Genomic DNA, 20,928 nt, shown 5'->3' with positions numbered 1-20,928 from the left:
GAAAAATGCTATATAAGAGCTAAGTAAGATAGAAAGAACATGCAGCATCAATAAAAGTTTTTATGTTGGTCTAAATAAAATGCCCCAAAATTTAAAATTGTAACATTATGGCATATGACTTTGTTTGTAGTGGTCATTCAGCTCTATGAATTACACATTAAATTTCCAGAAATAAGGTCATATTGGTGCTAGGGTGCTTGTCATTTGTTTTCATTGATCAGTGGGGCAGTTGGTAAAAAGAAATTCCAAGTAATTTCTTAGATTTTTTTCAACGATTCAAAAGAATTTCACACTTTTTTGCATATTACTTAGCAGCAAAAACAAAACAACTCCTCCCCCCAGGTTTACAGCATTTGGGAATGCTAGGTAAGGCCAGTTTTAATGTCATGTTTGTATGACAGTTGTTCTGCACATACATGAAATCTGTTTTATGCATGTGTCCACTTTGAGATGTTCACTGTTCAGTGATTTGGACACAGTGATCATCCAGACACATCACTATTACAGGAGGATTGTCCAAATCAGTTTCTACAACAGGATCCCATTGTATTTGCTGCACTCTCAAAGCTAAGATTCTTTTAGACCATTAGTAAACAATGAAGGATAAAAAGTAAACTCCTTATCCCAATCCTGTTCCATAATTACTGTTTTAAATAATGACGCTTTCCTTTTTACCAATTTTATTGATGCATCAAGATTTAAACGAACCACAAGAATAGCTGCAGCTCCTGAAAACGTTAGGCATATATTCTGAACTCTACTTTAGTGTACATCTGCCACACATCTCCAAACTTTCAACAGACATGTACACACCTGACGGACTGACTCTTGCACCTGAAATGCACATTCACAGACTTGCATCTCACAGGGCTTTTCAAAGTCATGTATTCTATTACTGACTGAAAAATGGGACAGGAAAGAATGGTTCACTATACGCAAGCAAGCTACTCGAAAAGGGGACCTGATTCTCCTCTTGCCAGGCATAATTAAAGAGTAACTCAAAGACAGTGGAGTTACATCACTGTAAAACAAGTGCATTTTATTGCTTCCCAATTATCGCATAGGTTCACAATGTTACCAACCCATGTAAATATGCCTGGAAGTGGGAGAGACATTCTCTGCTGGGATTTTACACTTCACAAACATCCTGTAACTTAAACATGGGAATGATCTGACATTTGGCTGCTGGAGAGTAACCTCTGTTTTGAGTACAGTGGTGGGACCTACAAAGACTTTTGATTCATAGGTTCACTGATTCCAAGGCAAGAAGGAATCTAATCTAACCTCCTGTGTAACACAGGCCAAAGAACTTTCCCCAAATAATTGCACGAGCATATTTTCCGCAAAAAAAATCAAGTCTTCGTTTAAAAATGGCCAGTGATGGAGAATCTACCACATTCCTTAGTAAATTGTTCCAATGGTTAATTACCCTCGCTGTTAAAAATTTACACCTTATTTCCAGTCTGAATTTGCCTAGCTTCAACTTCCAGCTACTGGTTTGTTATACCTTTCTCCGCTACATTGAAGAGCCCACTATCAAATATATATTCCTCATATAAGTACTTTCAGACTAATCCAGTCCCCCTTAACCTTCTCTTTGTTAAGCTAAACAGTTCAAGCTCCTTAAATCTATCACTATAAGGCATGTTTTCTAATCTTTTAAATCATTTTCGCGGCTCTTCTCTGAATCCAATTTTTCAACATCTTTTTTTAATTGTGGACATTAGAATTGGACACAATATTCCAGCAGTGGTCACACCACTGTCAAATACAGAGATAAAATAACCTACTCAGGATTCCCCTTTCTAGGCATCTAAGGTCCTTAACTCTTCTGGCCACAATGTTGCACTCAAAGCTCATGTTCAGCTGATTATCCACCAGGACCCCCAAATCTTTGCTCTGTCTGAACACTATAGTGAGGTCTCAATATATAACTACTTTTACCTTATAATTGATAGTTTAAATACAATCAAATCCTATTAAAAGAAAATCTTTTCCTAGTAAACTTCCTATTTTTGTAAAATGAATGTTTAAAGATCCATTACACATATAAGAATTAGAAAGAAAAATTAAAAAGCACCAGATGCTGATTTCAATTACACCAGTGCAAAACTGGAAAGACTTCATTAACTTCAATGGAGTTACTCTGTTTTCCTCTCCCCCCATTGCAAATGAGAGAAGAAATTATCCCACAGTCTGTTTGTCATAAGAGGAAAACTATGCTCAGCATGATTGCTAGGGAAAATACCACCCCTTTTCACATTAGTCTCACCTCTTGCATTTGAATACAAATCCCACCCTCACATAACTTGAGCAAAGCCCAAGATGAGCAGGATCTTTCAGATGGAAGCATATCAACTATTCATTACATCAAAAGCCAAGCAGTGACATATGAATATGGCAGTGGATGTTTGCACTGTATTTTATGGCAGCATTACAAAAGGAAAAGAAAGAGACACCAGCAGTGAGGAAAGTTGCCAGCAAGTTTCAAGCAACAGCTTGACTCCAGTTCTCTTCTCAGGACTTTCTTTACTAACAGACATTCAGACCAAAACCAAACACAGGCGAGAACAGTCCCACTGCCCCTCATGGGCTTGTCGTAGCTTCACAGCCGTTCCGTCCTTTCTTCTAGAACTTCACAGGCCACCCCAGCTGAGGCTTCTCCCCAGGTAGCTCCTGATCTTTGCAGGTGGCTCCTTCTCAGGTCTTACATCCTGACTAGTGCAGAGAGTCCCTTCCCTCACCTCGGGTCCCCACTGTCTGCTCCTCCGCATAAGGGGTAGGAAGCCCTGTATCCAATTTTCTGTCAGACACCCTACCTGCAACTACATTTCCCAGTCTAATTGGTCTTAGGGCCTTAACAGGCACACTTGCATGTGTGCATGAGCCCCAGAGTTCAGTGCTCTAATATAGGCCCAATCCCACATTATTGCTATCCTAAAATTCCCATTAATTTAGTTCAGATTGAGGGAAAACTCCCACTGATTTAAATAGAAGATTTGCCTGAGAATGTGTGGCAAAATGGGGCCCTTATCAAGTGTTTGTTTTACTATAGGAGGATGGGATCTGTCCAAAAGTGAAAAAGAGATAAATCACAAGACTCTTAATCCACATGCTAACTCTCAAACATTCACATGATGTTGCCACAAAACAAGCTGCAAGCTAAGGATGCCCTCAACAACAACAAATTGTGACCTCATGTCATGCACACTGTGGCAGGTCAAAATAACTCCTTCCAAGGAAGAGAGTGGGGATGTGACATGTTTATCTGTTTGGCCCATATGTGGATGTGTTTTCTAGCACTGACAGCTCCTGTAGGTTGGCAGCTTTTCAGGAGTTTGTCAGCTCTTGATAGCATTCCTCTTGCTGCAGAGAAGGGTGGGTCTCACTATAGATCGCACAGTGATAACCACGCTAACATGTAACCCTGCTTACACTGCTGAGGGCAGTAAGTATATAAGATGCAGAGGAATATGAGAATTCCTGTGCAGCCTTTTCACCAACATTTGTACAGTCAACTGAAGTTATTTACTTTATTAGTTTATTTAAATTTAAAATAATAAGCCAAGGCTTTAGATGCTCTAACAATACAGTAAATGAAATGAATCCCATCAGTATAGAAGTAATAATTTCAGCGGGAACTCAGCCAGCCGGATGCCTATCAAAACTCCTTCTCACCTCTTCCTCATTGTGAGGAGCATGCTCTCTTCAAAATCCTTTCTAATGCCTTCCTTTTTAACTACACCCTCTATTGGTTACAACCTACAATTCTTCAAGTATACCATCTAGGAGTGACATGTTGTAACAAACATCTACTAGTGCTCTTTTCTGTCTACTTCTATGCTGATTTTGCAGTTATTATTTGTTTGAAGAGAGTTACAGGGTCTCTTCTTTATAAGCAGTTTGTAATATTTGTCAAGTATCTTAAGCTCTTTGGATGAAGACATTAGGGCATATGCCTATGAGCTCTCTTATGGAAAAGCCCTATGGAATTTAACAGAAAACCCTCAAGGTTTGTAGATCCTGTGTAATTTCATAGAAAATTCTATCTCTGATATAGAAAGCTGATCCTACCTATTAAGTGCTATAGATTTCTACAGCAATTCTATAATTTTAATGGTATTCATTCCTTTTAAATTCTAGAGGACGATCGTGACTGAATGTACTGTGCTGAAAATGGAGTGTTTTTTCAACCATACCACAATTGACACAATAATAGACGGGAGTTGTCAATCACCTCTACAATTACCTAGAATAAGCGGATTAAAAGCTACAATAATTAAAGAAACCATGTTCTTGAAGAAAAGGAAAAATATATGTTAATTGATGATGAAACTGTGATATGACAGAATACAGAAGTTATAATTTTTAAAGTATTAAAATAATACTCCTCGTCAAGAATTTCATAGTGAGTAGCTGCTCTGTCTCTTTCCAACATATGTAACTAACTAGGCTGTAACAGAAATTGGAAAAAGGTATTTTTTAAAAAAGGGGGAAGGGTCCCCTGCTTTTGAGGCTTCTTTAAATACTATTCCAGAAATACTGTAACTTATCTGAACAGACTCTACATTGTAATTTTGGTAAGTGAATAATATATGGAAAGTAGCATTCTAAGTGTAAATAGGGGGATATTCAGAGTTAGATATTCAGGATTATAACTGCTCCTTTGAATCCTCCAAAACTGAGTAACAGCCTGTTACTCTCTAGATCTACATGCATATCTCTAGATTCACTAGGTTTATAAAATTCAAACATTGTTCATGCACTTTCCCCCACCCCCGAAGAACGAAAACCTGTGCATTAGTTACACAAACTTTCACTCTGATTGCAAACCTCTTGTGCCCGTCTCAAACCTCTAAGCACAGTATTCTTGTCTCATCCTTCTGCAAAGTCATTTGTAATTGTACTACTTGCAAGAAGAAATTTAATATCCTAATGTGTTGCTTCTATCCCTAATGGACACCTATAGCACAATACACTTTTTTCAGAAGACTCTTAGTCCAAGAGTACAAAGGACACACTTCAGACGCTGGTAGTCCCAACATGTGTGGTTTCCTCACACAGGGAAGGGCTGGAGCTTAGCCGAGTGGCACAGAGCCAATCAAAACCACAGTCAGTCTAAACACAGCACAGACAAACACCACATTCTGACACTTATTTGCTACTGGAAAGTACCCTTTGGCATTTGGTACTGGAGAGTACGCTTAGGCTACATGAAATCTCTCTCTCCCCCATCATTGTGTAAGTATGTTATGGTTATGGATGCCAGCACTAAACAGATAAGACAGACTTACTGATACATAGATGCCAATATTGTCTAACTTGAGTGCCTAAAATTAGGCATTGAAAAGGAAATCCATACTTACGCATTTATATAAAAAGGTCCAGTATACAAAAGTGCTGCCCCCTCCCATTGAAATTAATGGGATAAGTAGGTTCTCAGCACCTTTGGTCACTTATTTAGCTGCTGAAATATGCCTTGTGTGGCTGTCTTGTGATAAAATTCAAGACAGTTAAAGGAAACTCCATAGCAAAATTGTGAGTGAAAACTGTGTTTGATCCTGAGGTACATCTACACACACAGCCTCCTTTGAAGTCAGAATCTACTAAAATCTGCACATTTTATTTAGTTCAAATTATTACAGTATTGGTCAATTATTCACTTATTGATTTTGACTTATCACAAGAAAATTTGAGTTCTATTGTAAAGTGAGTTTACACCAGGGCTTCTCAAACAAGGGTCGCCGCTTGTGTAGGGAAAGCCCCTGGCAGGCTGGGCCAGTGTGTTTACCTGCCCCCTCCACAGGTCTGGCTGATCGTGGCTCCCACTGGCCGTGGATCGCTGCTCTGGGCCAATGGGAGCTGCTGGAAGCAGCACACGCCGAGGGACTTACTGGCCGCCACTTCCAGCAGCCCCATTGGCATGCAGTGGCGAAGTAAACGCACTGGCTTAGCCCACCAGGGGCTTTCCCTACACAAGCGGCAACCCCTGTTTGAGAAACCCTGAGCTAACGTAAGGATTTGCAGAAACAAATCTGCCTCCCTTACAAATGATTTTCCCTCTCTTCCGCTGCCCAGTTGCCAAAACTTGGGATAGAAAAGTCTGTGGTAGGAATAATTCTGTTATCCCTAATTATCCCTCAGAAATGGGTGGGGGGCATTTTTACATTGTCACAGTTCTGATGATACTATTGAGCCCTAAGACTGAAAATGATCATTTGGAAAAGCATACAAGAAAATATGAATAAAAGAATAAGAATTAGCTATTCAGATTGTGAAGTTTGATATTGGAAACTCTTTTCTACAATGCTGTCATGTTCTCCCTTCAGACAGATGGGCCCAATCTCTCCTCTGTTACACATATTAACTCCATTGGCTTCAGTCAAGTTACTCCAGATTGAGTTATACTGGTATAGCCCACAGCAGAATTTACCTTTTAAAATCTCCTGTTATATTTAAAGAAAATATAAAATACAGCTCAGGATTTAACTTTCTTCAAGCAGAAACATTCATATGACAATCAAAAAGCTAGCGTTTTTATGTTAGCACCTGGTTTTTATACTTTAGAGGACAAAGGTGTGTGCAAAAAGCATCAAATCATCTTCCCCACTGGAAATATTGAAGGTTAAACGGACATCCTTCTCTTAGATATGGTCTGGAAGTAACAAAATTAATTTTACCCCGGGGCAGGGGCATGAGCTACGTATAGTAGCACCCAATAGAGGTCCCTTGTAACCCAAATAATTCTGATTATTAATACAGTTATGAATATTTAAATTGCCTTCAAAATGTTGAGTGCCATTTACAATACAGCAGACTAACATACTAATGGGCCATATACTATTTCTAGTTAGACCTATAACCCCAATTAAATCAGTAAGCAAGGACAGAACTGACCTCACTGGTTTTTTTTTTCCTTGCAAATGTCTCCATTAGGCTAGAGGAGAGAAGAAACAAATACTTTGGGAGGAGTCCTTGCCCATTGTTGATATTATGGTTTCATGAAGTGCACAGCCCCTATAGGTATCTGACCTATTACATTCCTTTATTGCTACAAGGGGTCACACACGCTGACAACCTCAGTTGATTAAAATCAAACCATGTAACAATGGGAGGTGAGATTATTAAGTCCTGTTACGAGGCTGCATCACATAGTGAATTTGCCATTTAGCCAGTGAAGACAGAAAAAACAAAAACAAAAACACAAGTCCGGGAAAGGGGCTGAAAACAAACTTATCAGACGAACTGCATAGAAAACAAACTGACCTTTTTTACATTTTTGTTTAAATCAACCAAGCTGAGTAGAAAGATGTGGTCTTTAGCTCCGATTAGCAGCCGGCCCCTCTCCTCATCTAGCAGCAGGGTCCGAAAATCAAACCCCTCCGCTGAGCCCAGGAATGGGATACAGCTGTTTGAAAGCAGCAAGTCTGTGGGAAAATGAAGAAAATCTTTATAATCAAAATGTTTACATATGACTCATTGGTGTCTGTTATAAATATACGCAACCACCATGGAGGTTGCCGGTGAGATAACTGCAACGGACAGCATATCTTTCTGGAGTCATAATACAGTTTTTGTTATCCTCAAACTTAATTTTTTTTAAATTTTTTTGGCTTTCAATTGGGTTATATTCACTTTCACAACTGATTTTTAATGTGTAAAAATTTGTTAATAAATATTTTTAAAAGTCTCTGAGGAATCAGACTTTTGGAAGAAACTGGAAACAGGGAAAAGGCAAAACTTTGGAAGAATTTGCTACATTTTTTTTCTTGCCGCTATAAAATCTGGCCACGTTATTAATATTATTCTGTATTTTAATCATCATTATGATTATTCACCCCAATCAAGGATCAGGACCCCAACGTGCTCAGTTCTATACAAATAACGTAACAATAAAGACAGTCACTGACCCAGAGAAATACCAGACATGATGTAACAGGTGAACCAATGAGATAAAGCAGGAATGGAGGGATTTGAGAGGTTGAGGTAATAATGAAATTGATAGAGGTTAGCATAAAGAGTGAGAGATAGTAGGTGAGGTAATATCTTTTATTGGACCAACTTCTCTTGGTGAGAGAGACAAACTTTTGAGCTACACAGAGCTCTTCCTCAGGTCTGGGAAAGGAGAGGGTCACAGCTAGATACAAGCTCAAACAGATAGATTAGCATAAGTAATTTGCATATATTCTAAGGGACCATTCAAGGTGAAGTGGGCCGTTAAAATCCCTGTAGTCATAGGACAAAAAGGGGGGCTAATGGGTTACAGATTGTTGTAATAAGCCATAAATCCAGTGTCTTTATTAAGACCATGATTTTTAGTGTCTAGTAAAGTTATGAATTTAATCTCCCTGACTTCTCCTTTGAAGGTGGTGTGCAGCTTTCCTTTGAGCCTGGGAGCTTAAATTCATAAGCTAGACACTAAAAATCATGGTCTTAATAAAGACACCGGATTTGTGGCTTATTAAAACAATCTGTAACTCAAGCCATGTCTGTATGTGCAGCGTGGCAGCGGCGCTGTTGTACTGACCCTGCTGTGCCACTGTAGCACATCTGCAGAGCTCTCCCATCAGCATAATAAAACCACCTTCACAAACGGCAGAAGACATAGCGCTGTGTATACAAGCGCTTATGTCGAAGTAACTTATGTCGCTCAAGAGGGTGGAATTTTCACACTCCTGAGCGAGTATGTTTTGCCAATATAGGCTGTAGTGTAGACATAGCCTCACTAAGCCCCCTTTTTGTCCTATGACTACAAGGGTGCTAATGGACCACATCATCTTGAATAATACAGTCAAACCTCGCAATAATGCATCCAGCCATAATGCAAAATTGCATATAACATGATCATAAGTTGGCTCCCCTTTAAGGCCTAATATCAGTGGTCCCCAATGCCATGGCGCCCGCCGGGACATTGATGTGCCCCTGCCTAGTGCCCAGCAGGGGAGAGAAGCCGGCCCCGCGCCTGCCGGGGACAGAGAACTCCAAGGTTGCGGGTACCGGTGCTTCTCTGTCCCTGGCAGGTGCAGGGCCACGACTTCTCTCCGGCTTCAAGAGGCTTCACCCTCCCTCTTTTCCTCCATCCAAAATAAGCTACATTCTGTATTTTCCACCTCATCTGGAAACAGTTTTCTTCACTATGGGAATCACCTGATTTTTATCATCATCCCACTGAAAACAACTATGTTTCTAGTTTTTCACTGGGATCCTCAAACTTTTATGGACTTTGGTTTAAGGCTGCAAGAGGAGCCACAGCCCCGCACCTGCCAGGGACAGAGAACTCCAGGGCTGTGGGTGCCAGTGCTCTCTGTTCCTGACAGGCGCGGGGCCGCACTTCTCTCTGGCCTTCCAGGGACAGAGAGCATCAGTGCCTGCAGCCCCAGAGAAGCCAGAGAGAAGCCAAGGCCTTGTGCCTGCCAGGGACAGAGAGCATGGGCACCCGCAGTCCTGGAGTTCTCTATCCCTGGCAGGTGCAGAGCCATGGCTTCTCTCCAAGCTGGAGAGAAGCCGCGGCTCTGCACCTGCCAGAGACAGAAAGCACTGGTGCCCACAGACCTGGAGTTCTCTGTCACCGACAGGTGCAGCCCCAGCTGCTCTCCCCTGCTGGGCACTAGGCAGCGCACATCAATGCACTGCATTGGAGACCACTGACTTAAACTGACTGGCTTGAAAGCCCGCTATACCACAACCCTTCATTTATCACAATGGAATTGTTTGGACCCAAACATAGTGCTATAGTGGGGTTTCACTGTACCTTATAATATGTGCTAACTACTTATGCTAAACTATCTGTTTCACCTTGTATTTAGCTGTGATACTCTTAAACTATGTTTACACTACCGCCTAGGTTGGGAAAACTTCTCTCACTCAGGGGTGTGAATATTCCATCCCCTGACATAAGTTACACCAACATAATCGCTCGTATACACAGCGCTATGTCAGTGGGAGAGTTTGTCCAGCCAACACAGATTCTGCTGCTCACAGAGGTGGTTTTATTATGCTGACAAGAGAGCTCTCTCCTGTCAGCGTAGAGCGTCTTCACCAGATGTGCTGCAGCAATACAGCTATGTTGTAAGTGTAGACAGAGCCTAAGTACCTTTCCCAGGCTTGAGGAAGAGCTCTGTGTAACTTGAAAGCTCTCTCTCTCACTATCAGAAGGTGGTCCAACAAAAGATATTACCTTACCCATCTTGTCTCTAATGTCCTGGGACTGACATGGCTACAACGACACTGCACAGCATAAAACGTCTCAGTTTGCCACTTGCCTACCCCATACCAGGTGGTTGGGGATGTATCGGAGCATAGTATTAACATTTGAAACAATCTTAAGCAGTACATACGAGACTAAGGCGCAGTCTTGAAGTAGGGAGCAGTATGGAGGCACACCAGCCCAGCCAATTCTAAAGGAAGTTTGCATGGTGCCTGAGCCAGGCAGAATGGCCCAGATCCTCAAGGTATTTAGCTGCCTACCTCCAGGAGCCTTGGAGGAGCACAGCCAGTGTACCCCCATGAAAAGGAGTCAATGTGTGCTTGCTCCAGCATTGCTGATCTATCAGCAGAGGAAGTGAGGACATTGCTAGCCCCTCCACTCATGTTGTCCAACCTGAGCAATCTAGTGCCCAGACTTGAACTGAGCTGCTGCTTTTGTATGATATCCACCTTGTCCAACACTGGGGATTGAACAGGGGAACCTCCAAAAGCATGGGTCTCCACTGCTTGAGTTCCAGAGCCCACTTCTGTAGCATGGGCTTTATCTGACCCTGTGGATCCAGGAGAGAAGCAGATACGTAACATATGCCAATCAGTGAATTACACTTGCACACAGAAGAGCACAAAGACTATGACTGAAACCAGCTTAACAAAGCTCTGAAAGGCTTTCTGCCTAGGGGCCCTCTTTCAGGGTTCTCACCGGAAAAGCAAACATAAACCAGGGCTAAAGCTAACCAATCAATTCATCTACTGATATTCTTCTGCCTGATGGTTCCCATAAACACCTCTGTTCTTAGCACCATAGACCCATCCTCTGATTTTAAAGCAGATTATTAAGATAGCCTCTCTTCTTCAACCTGGCATAAAGAAAAGATCAGTTTTGATTTCTTTTTACTGCATGCCCAGCATGTGGCAGTGCTAGATCAGATTTCCCTTCATGTTGTGGAACAGAGCCCTAATTTGGGGAGAACATGCTTAAACGTGCATAAATCATTCATTGCCTGGTTCCCTAAAGTGAACACACATCTTTTGGGAGAGACAGATGAATCCAGGGATCCACAGAACAATATCAAGGTTCCTTCCCTTTCAAGGTAAGTGGACTTACTCCCACCCATTTATCTAACCAGCATGATTTATACGCCCAGCACATGAAGAAAAATGTTATCGGGCTTTCACAAACAGGAACTCCCCATTCGACAAAATAAAGGCAATACTTCTGAGGACTCTTGCGCTCAGAGATATGGCAGACACTATAGACTGCTCAAGGAGTAAGCCAGTTTATTGGGAAAACAGTATAGTGGAAGAAAAAATAAATATTGTGCCATTATTCATCTACTAATGAGGATATTGTTTCAATAGCTATAAGCTGGCTCTTTGTCATCTTTATGTATGAAGTCCAGGTATTATTGTCTGGCTCATTACTGAACGTTGTTACAGCACAATCTGCAGACAAATTGTCCCGTACTGCAGCTTCTGTTCCCTTAGGTGAGCTTTATCTGGTGATATTTGGAAAAATCTTAATTTAAATAGGAAATTAATTCAAATGTTATGCCTAAGCTGTTTCAGGCAAGGGCTGTCTTTGTGTGTGTGTTTTGGAGCCAAGGATGGTGCTGGTGTTTAGCAAATAAATAATATTTTAAAAGAGCTGTCTCTTACTCAGACCAAGAGCACAAGAAAGGAGCTAGGCCCGCACAGGTTTTCAAGATATGATGCTATGAACACCTGAGCCCTGTCCAGGCTGCTCCTCACACTACTGCAGGCTAAACTGCAGTTGCTGGAAACTGGGTACCAAATTTTCCAGTGGAGGCAAGACAGTGCAGCCTGAGTATCTCCAGGTATCCAGTGAGCAGGTACAGCACGCATAGTTAGCTTATCCATACTGCTCTGCCAATGGAGGTTGAGAGGATGATTTATTTTCCATAAGCCATTCATTTGCTGGCCTCTTTATGGAGGCAGCCAATCAGTGCCACTTACAGGGTATTTTTTCTTTTTTTTTTAATTTGTGTGTGATGTGGACATCTGTCCACTGGAAATTAAAAGTTGTTCAAGAGTCTTTCCAAAGTTGTTATTAATATTATTTGTATTACTGTAATTCCCAGAGGTCCCAGTCAAGAATGGGGTCCATTGTACTAGATGCTGTGAAAATATATAGGAGACAATTCTCTGCAGCTGTGCACAACAAAGTAATAGGTTACAGCCACTTAATACTCCCTCAGGCTACTCTAAGTTGCACCAGCAGTGGTCCCTAGGGCCCTATTCAGCAGCTGAGCATTGCTGGAGAGCATCATGCTCCTGTCACTCCTCCCTCCTGCCCTCCCCCTCCCCCACATCAGCTCTACACCATCCTGGGATAAAAGGGATGGCAGAGACCAGGGTGTCTGGCCCATAGTATATGTAAATCCCTGTCCTAACGACTTTGCAGTCTAGATTAAAATAATGCATAAGAGTTGGGTGTAGCAGGCAATGGATAGGCTCAAGGAGGAGAGATGAGAGTAACAGCAGTGGGAACACACAGCTACATAGATCAGCCATGGATAATTTGCTGGGATTCATTTTAAAGAAACAGGAGATTTTAATGAACGACTGCAGGCTAGTGCATTTTAACAGACATCTCTTTTTTTAATTCCCAAGTCTCATGAGCACAAAATCAAAATGACAGATTGTGTGATGTGTCTAAATGAGACCACTGACCTCATTTTCATCTGCCTCCTAGTAAAACAGGATTTGAATCTGGGTATCCAGAGATAGACAGCTACAACCCTCTCCCACTTGGCTCTAATTGCTATAGCTCATAAAATCAGTCAACATGCTAAAATATATAGCAATGGAATCCAACATATCTGAGAGGGGAGGAATGAGGCACTGCTTTCCTTTTTCATTTGCTTAATTAGAAGGAAATATCTCGGCAACGAGCATCCCAAAAGGATAATACGTCATTCCTTCTTCATGAGCAAATACTGTCAAGAAAATTTAAGCAACCATCTCAGGCAGCTATTAAGGGGAAGTGAAAGGGTTGTCTCATGACTGGAACACTTGACTGGGAGCCTGGAGAACTTGGACGGATTTTCCATTGTCTTGCGCAGTAATTTATCCTGCACAGAGGGTACAAAATGCTATCAAATGAGAATGGCCGCATTTCACACTGACTTTACGCAGGTGTAAATGACAACCCAAGGTGCAAGGCAGTGAAGGATCCAGCTTGCAGCATTTTTACTTTTAACTAATTTATTTCTGAAAAAAGCTTGGAAATTAGACTCTGCCTATTGCCACTGATAGGATTAAAACTGAGATGTGACCCATTAAAATCTTGCAAAGCAACATTAGCAGAGAACTAATTAAATTATTGCCAGATTAATCATCACAACCACTCACATTAAAAAGAAGCCAAATTTATGGGTTTCCCCCTACCCTTTTTGGGTAAATCTATTAAATATTATCAAGGATATTAAAATGATCAAAGTTATCATGAAAAACAGCCCTGTTCACTGCCATCCAGGAGAATTTATTGCTTCTTAGAGAAATGTGTAGATTTGCAGCACTGCACCTTGATCAGTTAGTGGCTGACTGATTTCAACAGTTAAACTGTGTTCTCATATTGCACAGGAACAGAGTTAATTATCCTTATGGTCATTCATTAATGGATGGTGAACATTCACTTTAAGAGGTATGCTTTCTGTTTTATTAAAGATTAAAATCTTTATCATTTCCTCAGAGGCTCCGGTTAAGTCATTAGATCAGCATGCAGCTAGTTCCTTACCTACATTAATGTTTGCCTGGTAAGTGGTGGATATTACAGTCATGCCATCATTTTTATTAATGGAGAAAAGCGTCTCAGTAGACCTGAATAGCCATACCAGTCGCATTGTTACACTACAGTACAGCAGTGCTGTAATAAAAATACATTGTATTATGAATGAATATGCCACCTTTTGCACTGCTTACCTGGACTTTAATGTGTAGCCCCACCCCTGATTGCAGTCGTGCAGATAGTACTATTGACTTCAGTCATGCAAGATTGGGCCCTTATTCTTGGACCAATGCACCATCACAGCGTTAGAGATGCTGCTAGCTGGAGCCACTCGCATTTTGATGACCTAATGGAGCCATTTTTCTAAATTATGAGCCAGGTCCTCAGCTAGTATGAATGGGCACAGCTCCACTCATTTCTAAAGAGTGGTGCCCATTTACACGTACTGAGGAGCCTACCTTAAAAGAACGTGTGTATGTGTACATATTTGAATACACATTTTTTAAATATCCCATGGCATTTTTCTCAGTAATTGTAGTGTTAGCTCCTGGAGTCCTGACTAAGCTGCTATTTTAAATCTCCAAGAGTGTCCAGAGCTGCAGAATGAAATAGATAGGTGCGGTGTACAGAGCATTCCATTTCCAAACACATTTGACTAGAGAAACAGCTGCACAAATAACAGTTAAAGTATTATTATTCCAGAGATGATTAAATGCTGCTTTGTGACTTCATGTTATTGGTGAAAAAATGCATAAGAACTGGTTCACAAACTCCATGAAGCCAAACTAAATAGTTAGCTTTAGACAGCACAAATGAAAATGTATCCGACTGAAATATTTGTTATTATGAAGAAGACCTCAGGCTGTGGATTTGCCCAGGTTCCCTTTTTCCGAGAGCAGCTTATCTTTCTTGTGTTACTGCCAAATAAAGCAAAGTCATCTTTGTTACGAAGGCAGATCAATTTGCAGATTTTTTTTAAATGAAACTATGGCCATTAAAGATTACAGAAGGAAAATTTAATCCAGCACAAATTAATTACACTCATGCCATCCTAGGAATACCACCGATGGGTACAACCCACATCACACCACCCTATTCATAAGGCTGGTCAGCCTGGAATGGAAGAAAAGAAACCCCATCCTTCAAATAAAGCTCCCTCTGGGAGAGCTCATGCAAATAAGCTTCCCATCACATTTGTTCTCCATCCCAATTCTCAGAACTGCACATCCTGCCTCTCCCCTATCCACCTCCCACACCTTCTTGCTGTAACTTGCCTGCAAGCCTCAGGTAGATAGTCTCTACTGTTTCACTGGAGTCCATTTCTCCTCCTCCTCCCTCCTCTCAATTGCCATTTTAAGTGAATCCAGTTATAGGGGAGTAGCTGAGAAGCCCTACTCTCTAATATCTTGTCTAGGGGTGTGGGAAAAGGTGCTGAATCTTTAGCCTGATGGGCTCTTCTCTTCCTCTACTGGATCCTCACAAAAAGGAGTTGCCAGCCTGGGAGAGTCCAATAAATGTAGCCTTCTGCCCTATCTTTTAAAGTTTTTGCTGAGTGACTGAGGTTCAGGCATCTAAAGAAGAACACATCCCCTATATTGGGATGTTGGGGAATTTAAAATACCTCTCATTGAATCCTCAAATTGTTCCTACAATCTGGATTACAATTTTCATCTGTGGGATAGGCAGGACTATTCAATGAAAGGGCAGCTGTAGAAGGGCTTGTGCTATCTTCCACAATCATTATCAGGATTTAAACTTCAGGAATCTCCCATTAATCTTAAAATTGTGAAGGAGGCAAATCCTTTATCTATCTGGCAACAAATCCCCTCTCCCTCCTGTTCCCCACATATCTATCAACCAATGAAAATGGAAGCAACATGGCACACAGTTCGAGTAGGGATTGTCCTACAAATTGGAGACAAAGGGACATGAACAGGGGGACTCCTAAGTCTACAACTGTTCAGGTCCTAAAAACAGACTTTGACATGAGCTGAACTAGAAATGGCCTCCTAACCTGGAGCGCTCAGAGGCTCTGTACGTCAGTAGCAGTAGTTCATTTTGTCTGGACCTATGAAATTGTAGAATTGGACCCACAATATTAAAGAGAGAGTCAAGAATGAACTTTCACCTTAATATCCTGTTCCCCTACCTCCAAATTTCCCATCTCTGGTGTTGAGGATTTTAAAAGGGTCATGAGTGCAAGGTAAATAGTGCATGCAAATATGCACTAATCTGAAGTACAATCAACACAAAGGAGACATTTTGTGGGTGAAAAGGCTGGCAAAGTTTTATTTGGCTGTCTTATTTGAATGGCTGTGTTAAATGGATTTACTGTGAACCCCTCTTCCCCACTGTCACATCTGTCCCCATCATCCTGCCCTGCCATGCCTCTTCCATGAATTTCTTTACCATATTTATTTAAGTGCATGATCCAAAGATCTCAAGTTCAAACTCTGAGGGATTCTCAGCCACTAGAGTGCAGGGCATGCTACAAAGCACGTAGCTACCACACTGAGTGAAAGGTAAGGAGTGGCCTAAAGAGACTAGGACTAGCCAGCGCATACAAAATTTTTAATTGGCAACAGAATGGGCCCAGCAGAAAGCTGATTGCATCAACATGAGCCCAGCCATCCTGGTACACACATTAACTTCCATTAACACAGCCCACCACGCAACAGCAGCATTTGGTCACCATCATAGTCAGTGGTTCAGCAGGCAAGTAGCCCTTTACAGGTCACATGTTCATGTTACATTTTTAACACCTGTATTTGCCTGAAATGTGTAACATAATCATACTTAGCACTTATACCCAGAGTGTCACACATACAATTATCTGTGGTACTGTGCCTCATTTTAAAACAAAATAACTGTCATTACATTTGTCTCCAAAATAGCACCTGCCCTTTACTTTAAAACATATTTTGCTTCTGAGTTACTCGGAAAGGATTGTTTTTCAACAGTAAAGTCCTATCTACCATCAAAACTGGTCAGATTTTGCTTGTTTGCAGTGGGTTTTAGGTCAGAAACAGGACTAAAAATGGCTCCTTTGACCTTCCCTATTCTTCCGCAATGACTTCTATAGCACAGTTTGCTCCATTTACAAGTTGAATGATGAATTTTTTTTTATTGCGAGCTCTTCAGGCTCAAGCTAGGTTAATTCTGCCACTTACATCATCACCACCAAAAAAAGATCCTGCAATCTGGACATAACTGAAGACACACAAGGAAGACTAGAACTCAGCTCATTTTTCCCTAGCTGTACAGTCTCTGAAGACCTAACATGAGTAAACAATTTGTTTTGCCTGGAAAGAACATGCATGGCTCTAACATACAGGTGAAAAAGCTGCCCTGCTCCTTCTCAGAGAGCATTTGAGAAAGGAGCAAAAATGATGCGCAGGGAGGAAGGTGAGTGGAGATGCCACTCAGGAGACTGCTCATACCATAAAAAGAACAGGAGTACTTGTGGCACCTTAGAGACTAACAAATTTATTTGAGCATAAGCTTTCGTGGGCTATAGCCCACTTCTTCGGATGCATAGAATGGAACACACAGCAAGAAGATATTTATACATACAGAGAACATGAAAAGGTGGAAATAGCCATGCCAACTGTAAGAGGCCAATCAACTGAGATGAGCTATCATCAGCAGGAGGGGAAAAAAAAAAACCTTTGAAGTGATTATCACTTCAAAGGTTTTGTTGTTGTTTTTCTCCTGCTGATGATAGCTCATCTCAAGTGACTGGCCTCTTACAGTTGGCATGGCTATTTCCACCTTTTCATGTTCTCTGTATGTATAAATATCTTCCTGTTGTGTGTTCCATTCTATGCATCCGAAGAAGTGGGCTGTGGTCCACGAAAGCTTATGCTCAAATAAATTTGTTAGTCTCTAAGGTGCCACAAGTACTCCTGTTCTTTTTGTGGATACAGACTAACACGGCTGCTTCTCTGAAACCTGCTCATACCATGTGGACCCAAGCTCCTGGTGGTTCTCTCTACAGACACATGGAGTTGATGACAGGCTGAGGGAATAACCAATAGTTCTATGCACGGACCAGATCCAATGACTTAAATTTCCCTATGGTGGGGAGGCTATAGGACATAATGTCTTCTACTCCTTCCATAGCCTGTTCATCAGAGGGCAAATTCTGAAATCTTTACCCAGTTTTTGTTCCTTGCCACCACTCGTCATGGGAGTTTTGCCATTGATTTTAATGAGGCTTGGGATCCAACCTTTGTCTTGAACAGGAATCTGCTTAAATAAAGACTGATGAAGAATTGTGCAAGGTATTCACAATCTGGCTCCAGTAGAATGCGTGATACTACTGGTAGGTGCTGATACATGTGTTTCTTAGTCTGATTCATGCTTGTCTGACCACTTCTTGGACCATGTGTTTGGTGCCAGAATTTGGCCCACAGGGAATAGATCTGTTGAATACAAAGGTGCCAATTTATAAAGTGTTTTTTTTTTAAATATTATATCCACCCTTAAAAGTTTCTCTCCAAGTACACAGGGGTTTATAAGTAAAAGGTTGGGAGACACTAACCTACTGTGGCATGAACAACTCTGCGATGATAAAAGTGTTAAATGACTGTGGACCATAAAGCCCCTTAAAATCAATTCTAACAAGCTTGGGCGAGCAGTATAACAGCACCACCTTTTTTTCTGAAATAGGTGAGTTGACAGAGCTAAGAGAATTAACACAAACACATTTAGTTGTTTAGTTGTCTTTAAAATACTTTCAGTACCTTCTTTGTAAGAATGTTTCATTGACAAAAGAATCCAAATAGGTGCTTTATGATTCCTATGACTATGATTTTTTTTTATTAGCATAAGAGGAAAGTAATAACTAGTGGGGCTCTGTAATAGGGTTCACGACCTGCTCCTCTTCCTGGAGCCTGCTTGCCCTCCCCAATAAAGTTTGGAGAGGCTTCAGGGTTATACAATACCCGGGTCTTTATTTATTTAACGTTGTCCCACAACCAGAGTTCATCCATATACACAGGGACAGCTCCAGGCACCAGCTCAGCAAGCAGGTGTTTGGGGCGGCCAAGAGGAAGGGACGGCACATCGCGCTTTTCAGCGGTGGGTCCCTCAGTCCCTCTTGGAGGGAAGGACCTGCGGCCAAATTGCCACCGAAGAAGAAAGCGGCGCGATGGAGCTGCCGCCAATCACGATCATGGTTTGTTTTTTTTCCTCCCCGCCGCTTGGGGCGACAAAAACCCTGGAGCTGGCCCTGTATATACACACTTTACAAATGTGGTTACCTCTGTTACAGGTAGAGTCAGCCTTCAGCTAGGCGTTGCCAAACCTCAGGCCAGCATCAGGCCTTTTCCATCAGCCCCAATCTGCTTCCCTTAATTGGAGCTGACTGGGCAGGGGCTAATTAGGTGCTTTTGCACCAGCACCCTGCTACAGGGTCTCTCAGATGTAGTACTATTTGTACTGACTCAGAAACCATTAGAAACTTAAACTATAAAAGGTGTTAATTTTACACCCATGCTATGAGCTCATCAGGTCTCACCCCCTAAATTGGGTTGGACCTGGCCAAGACTTGGAAGTGACAGCAAAGGAAAATTAAAATCAAGGGCCAAATCTTCAGCTTGACTTCAATAAAGCCATGACAAGTCACAGCAGATATCGATCCAGGCCCAAGATCACTGCAGAAAGTTGTGCTGGCCGTTCTGTAGATGACATTCTTCCCTTAGACTCAGTACTGAGTGAAAGCCCTCCCATGCTATCACATGAGATATAAACGTTGAGTCCTGGCCACTGATGGCAACTACATGAATAAGGTGTCCTGATCACATTAGTATGTAGGTAATTATATTCTGCCTAGGCAGTTCAACTGAATGTAGTTAGGTCAGGGTTTCTAGTTTGAGGTTAAAACCATAAAACCACATCAAAACAAAAATCTGAGAACAGGTTGTTATAAAGCATAGATGGGAGGGGGGACAATATTTATTTTATATAGTTCAGAGAAAACACTATTCCAAAACACCACTTAAGAGTTTTTACTCCAAAACAGAGCCATTACTTGACTAAAAATAAAATAAAACAGGAAAAATATATTTAATAACCTTTGTATGACAATCTTTGTTTCCTGTCCTAAACCATTTTTGGTCTTGCTGTAAGTTGTTAAACAGATTCCACACTTCATCTCATTCAGTGAAAAAAATATCATGCAGTGGTTAGGTATCTGGCCTAGATCTTGGCTAGACCTGGGTTCAAGTCCCTGCTCTGCCACAAGCACTCCCTTACGCTGCCTTGGGCAAGCCACTGGCCTCCCTATGCCTTGGTTCCCCATCTGTAAAATGGGGATAATAGCACTGCCCTACCTCTCAGTGGTGCCAAGACATTAAAAATTGTGAGATGTTCATGTAATGACCATCACAGAAATACCTAAAATAGATATCAAAAATAGCTGCATTTCAGCCATGAGAGTCTTTCAATAGTATAAGCAGCAAAGAATCCTGTGGCACCTTATAGACTAACAGACGTATAAGGTGCCACAGGATTCTTTGCTGCTTTTACAGATCCAGACTAACACGGCTACCCCTCTGATACTTTCAAGAGTATGTAGAATAATTACCACATAAGTAAAGTGATTTAGAATTCTCTATAATTTAAGACACTTTTTTTCAATGCAAGCAATTATTTTATTGAATAGTTAGTTTAGAAACAGACTAAATTCTGCAAGGGGATTAGAAATAAGGACTGATTGGTAAAATACTACCCACATGAGACAAAACAAACCATGTTGTCTCATCAATAAAAGTTAATCTCATTACAGTATTTCATTGTTTTATTTTGGAAAGAAGATTATAAAATATTTTGTGTAGGTGAATTTTTTTCATAGCTCCAGTTTTTACTTTAACTCCCATTTCTGATATATTACACTCTGTTTTACTCAGTTTAACTATTTACTCCTGCAGTGCTTGCATGTACTTGTTGGACACTCATTTAATTTTAATTGG

General features: G+C 41.2%; 1 protein-coding gene and 1 long non-coding RNA gene across 9 annotated transcripts in view; one reads left to right on the top strand and one right to left on the bottom strand.

Moving 5' to 3' along the window:
• Positions 1-20,928, bottom strand: part of SEMA3D (semaphorin 3D) — a 199,514-nt gene that overhangs the window by 110,787 nt on the left and 67,799 nt on the right. For all 8 annotated transcript variants that reach the window (XM_050936855.1, XM_050936852.1, XM_050936859.1 and 5 more), the window contains one exon: positions 7,267-7,427. In XM_050936855.1, the coding sequence (XP_050792812.1) occupies positions 7,267-7,427 (161 nt within the window). The remainder of the gene's footprint in view (positions 1-7,266; positions 7,428-20,928) is intronic.
• LOC127043209 (uncharacterized) lies at positions 3,507-4,403 on the top strand. The gene is made up of 2 exons (XR_007772174.1): positions 3,507-4,012; positions 4,144-4,403. It is a non-coding gene; the product is annotated as an uncharacterized LOC127043209 (long non-coding RNA).

The sequence above is a fragment of the Gopherus flavomarginatus genome, chromosome 1 (assembly GCF_025201925.1).
Source record: "Gopherus flavomarginatus isolate rGopFla2 chromosome 1, rGopFla2.mat.asm, whole genome shotgun sequence".
Lineage (NCBI taxonomy): Eukaryota > Metazoa > Chordata > Testudines > Testudinidae > Gopherus > Gopherus flavomarginatus.
The sequence above is the reverse complement of the archived record's forward strand: the minus strand, read 5'-3'. Positions and strand labels throughout refer to the sequence as shown.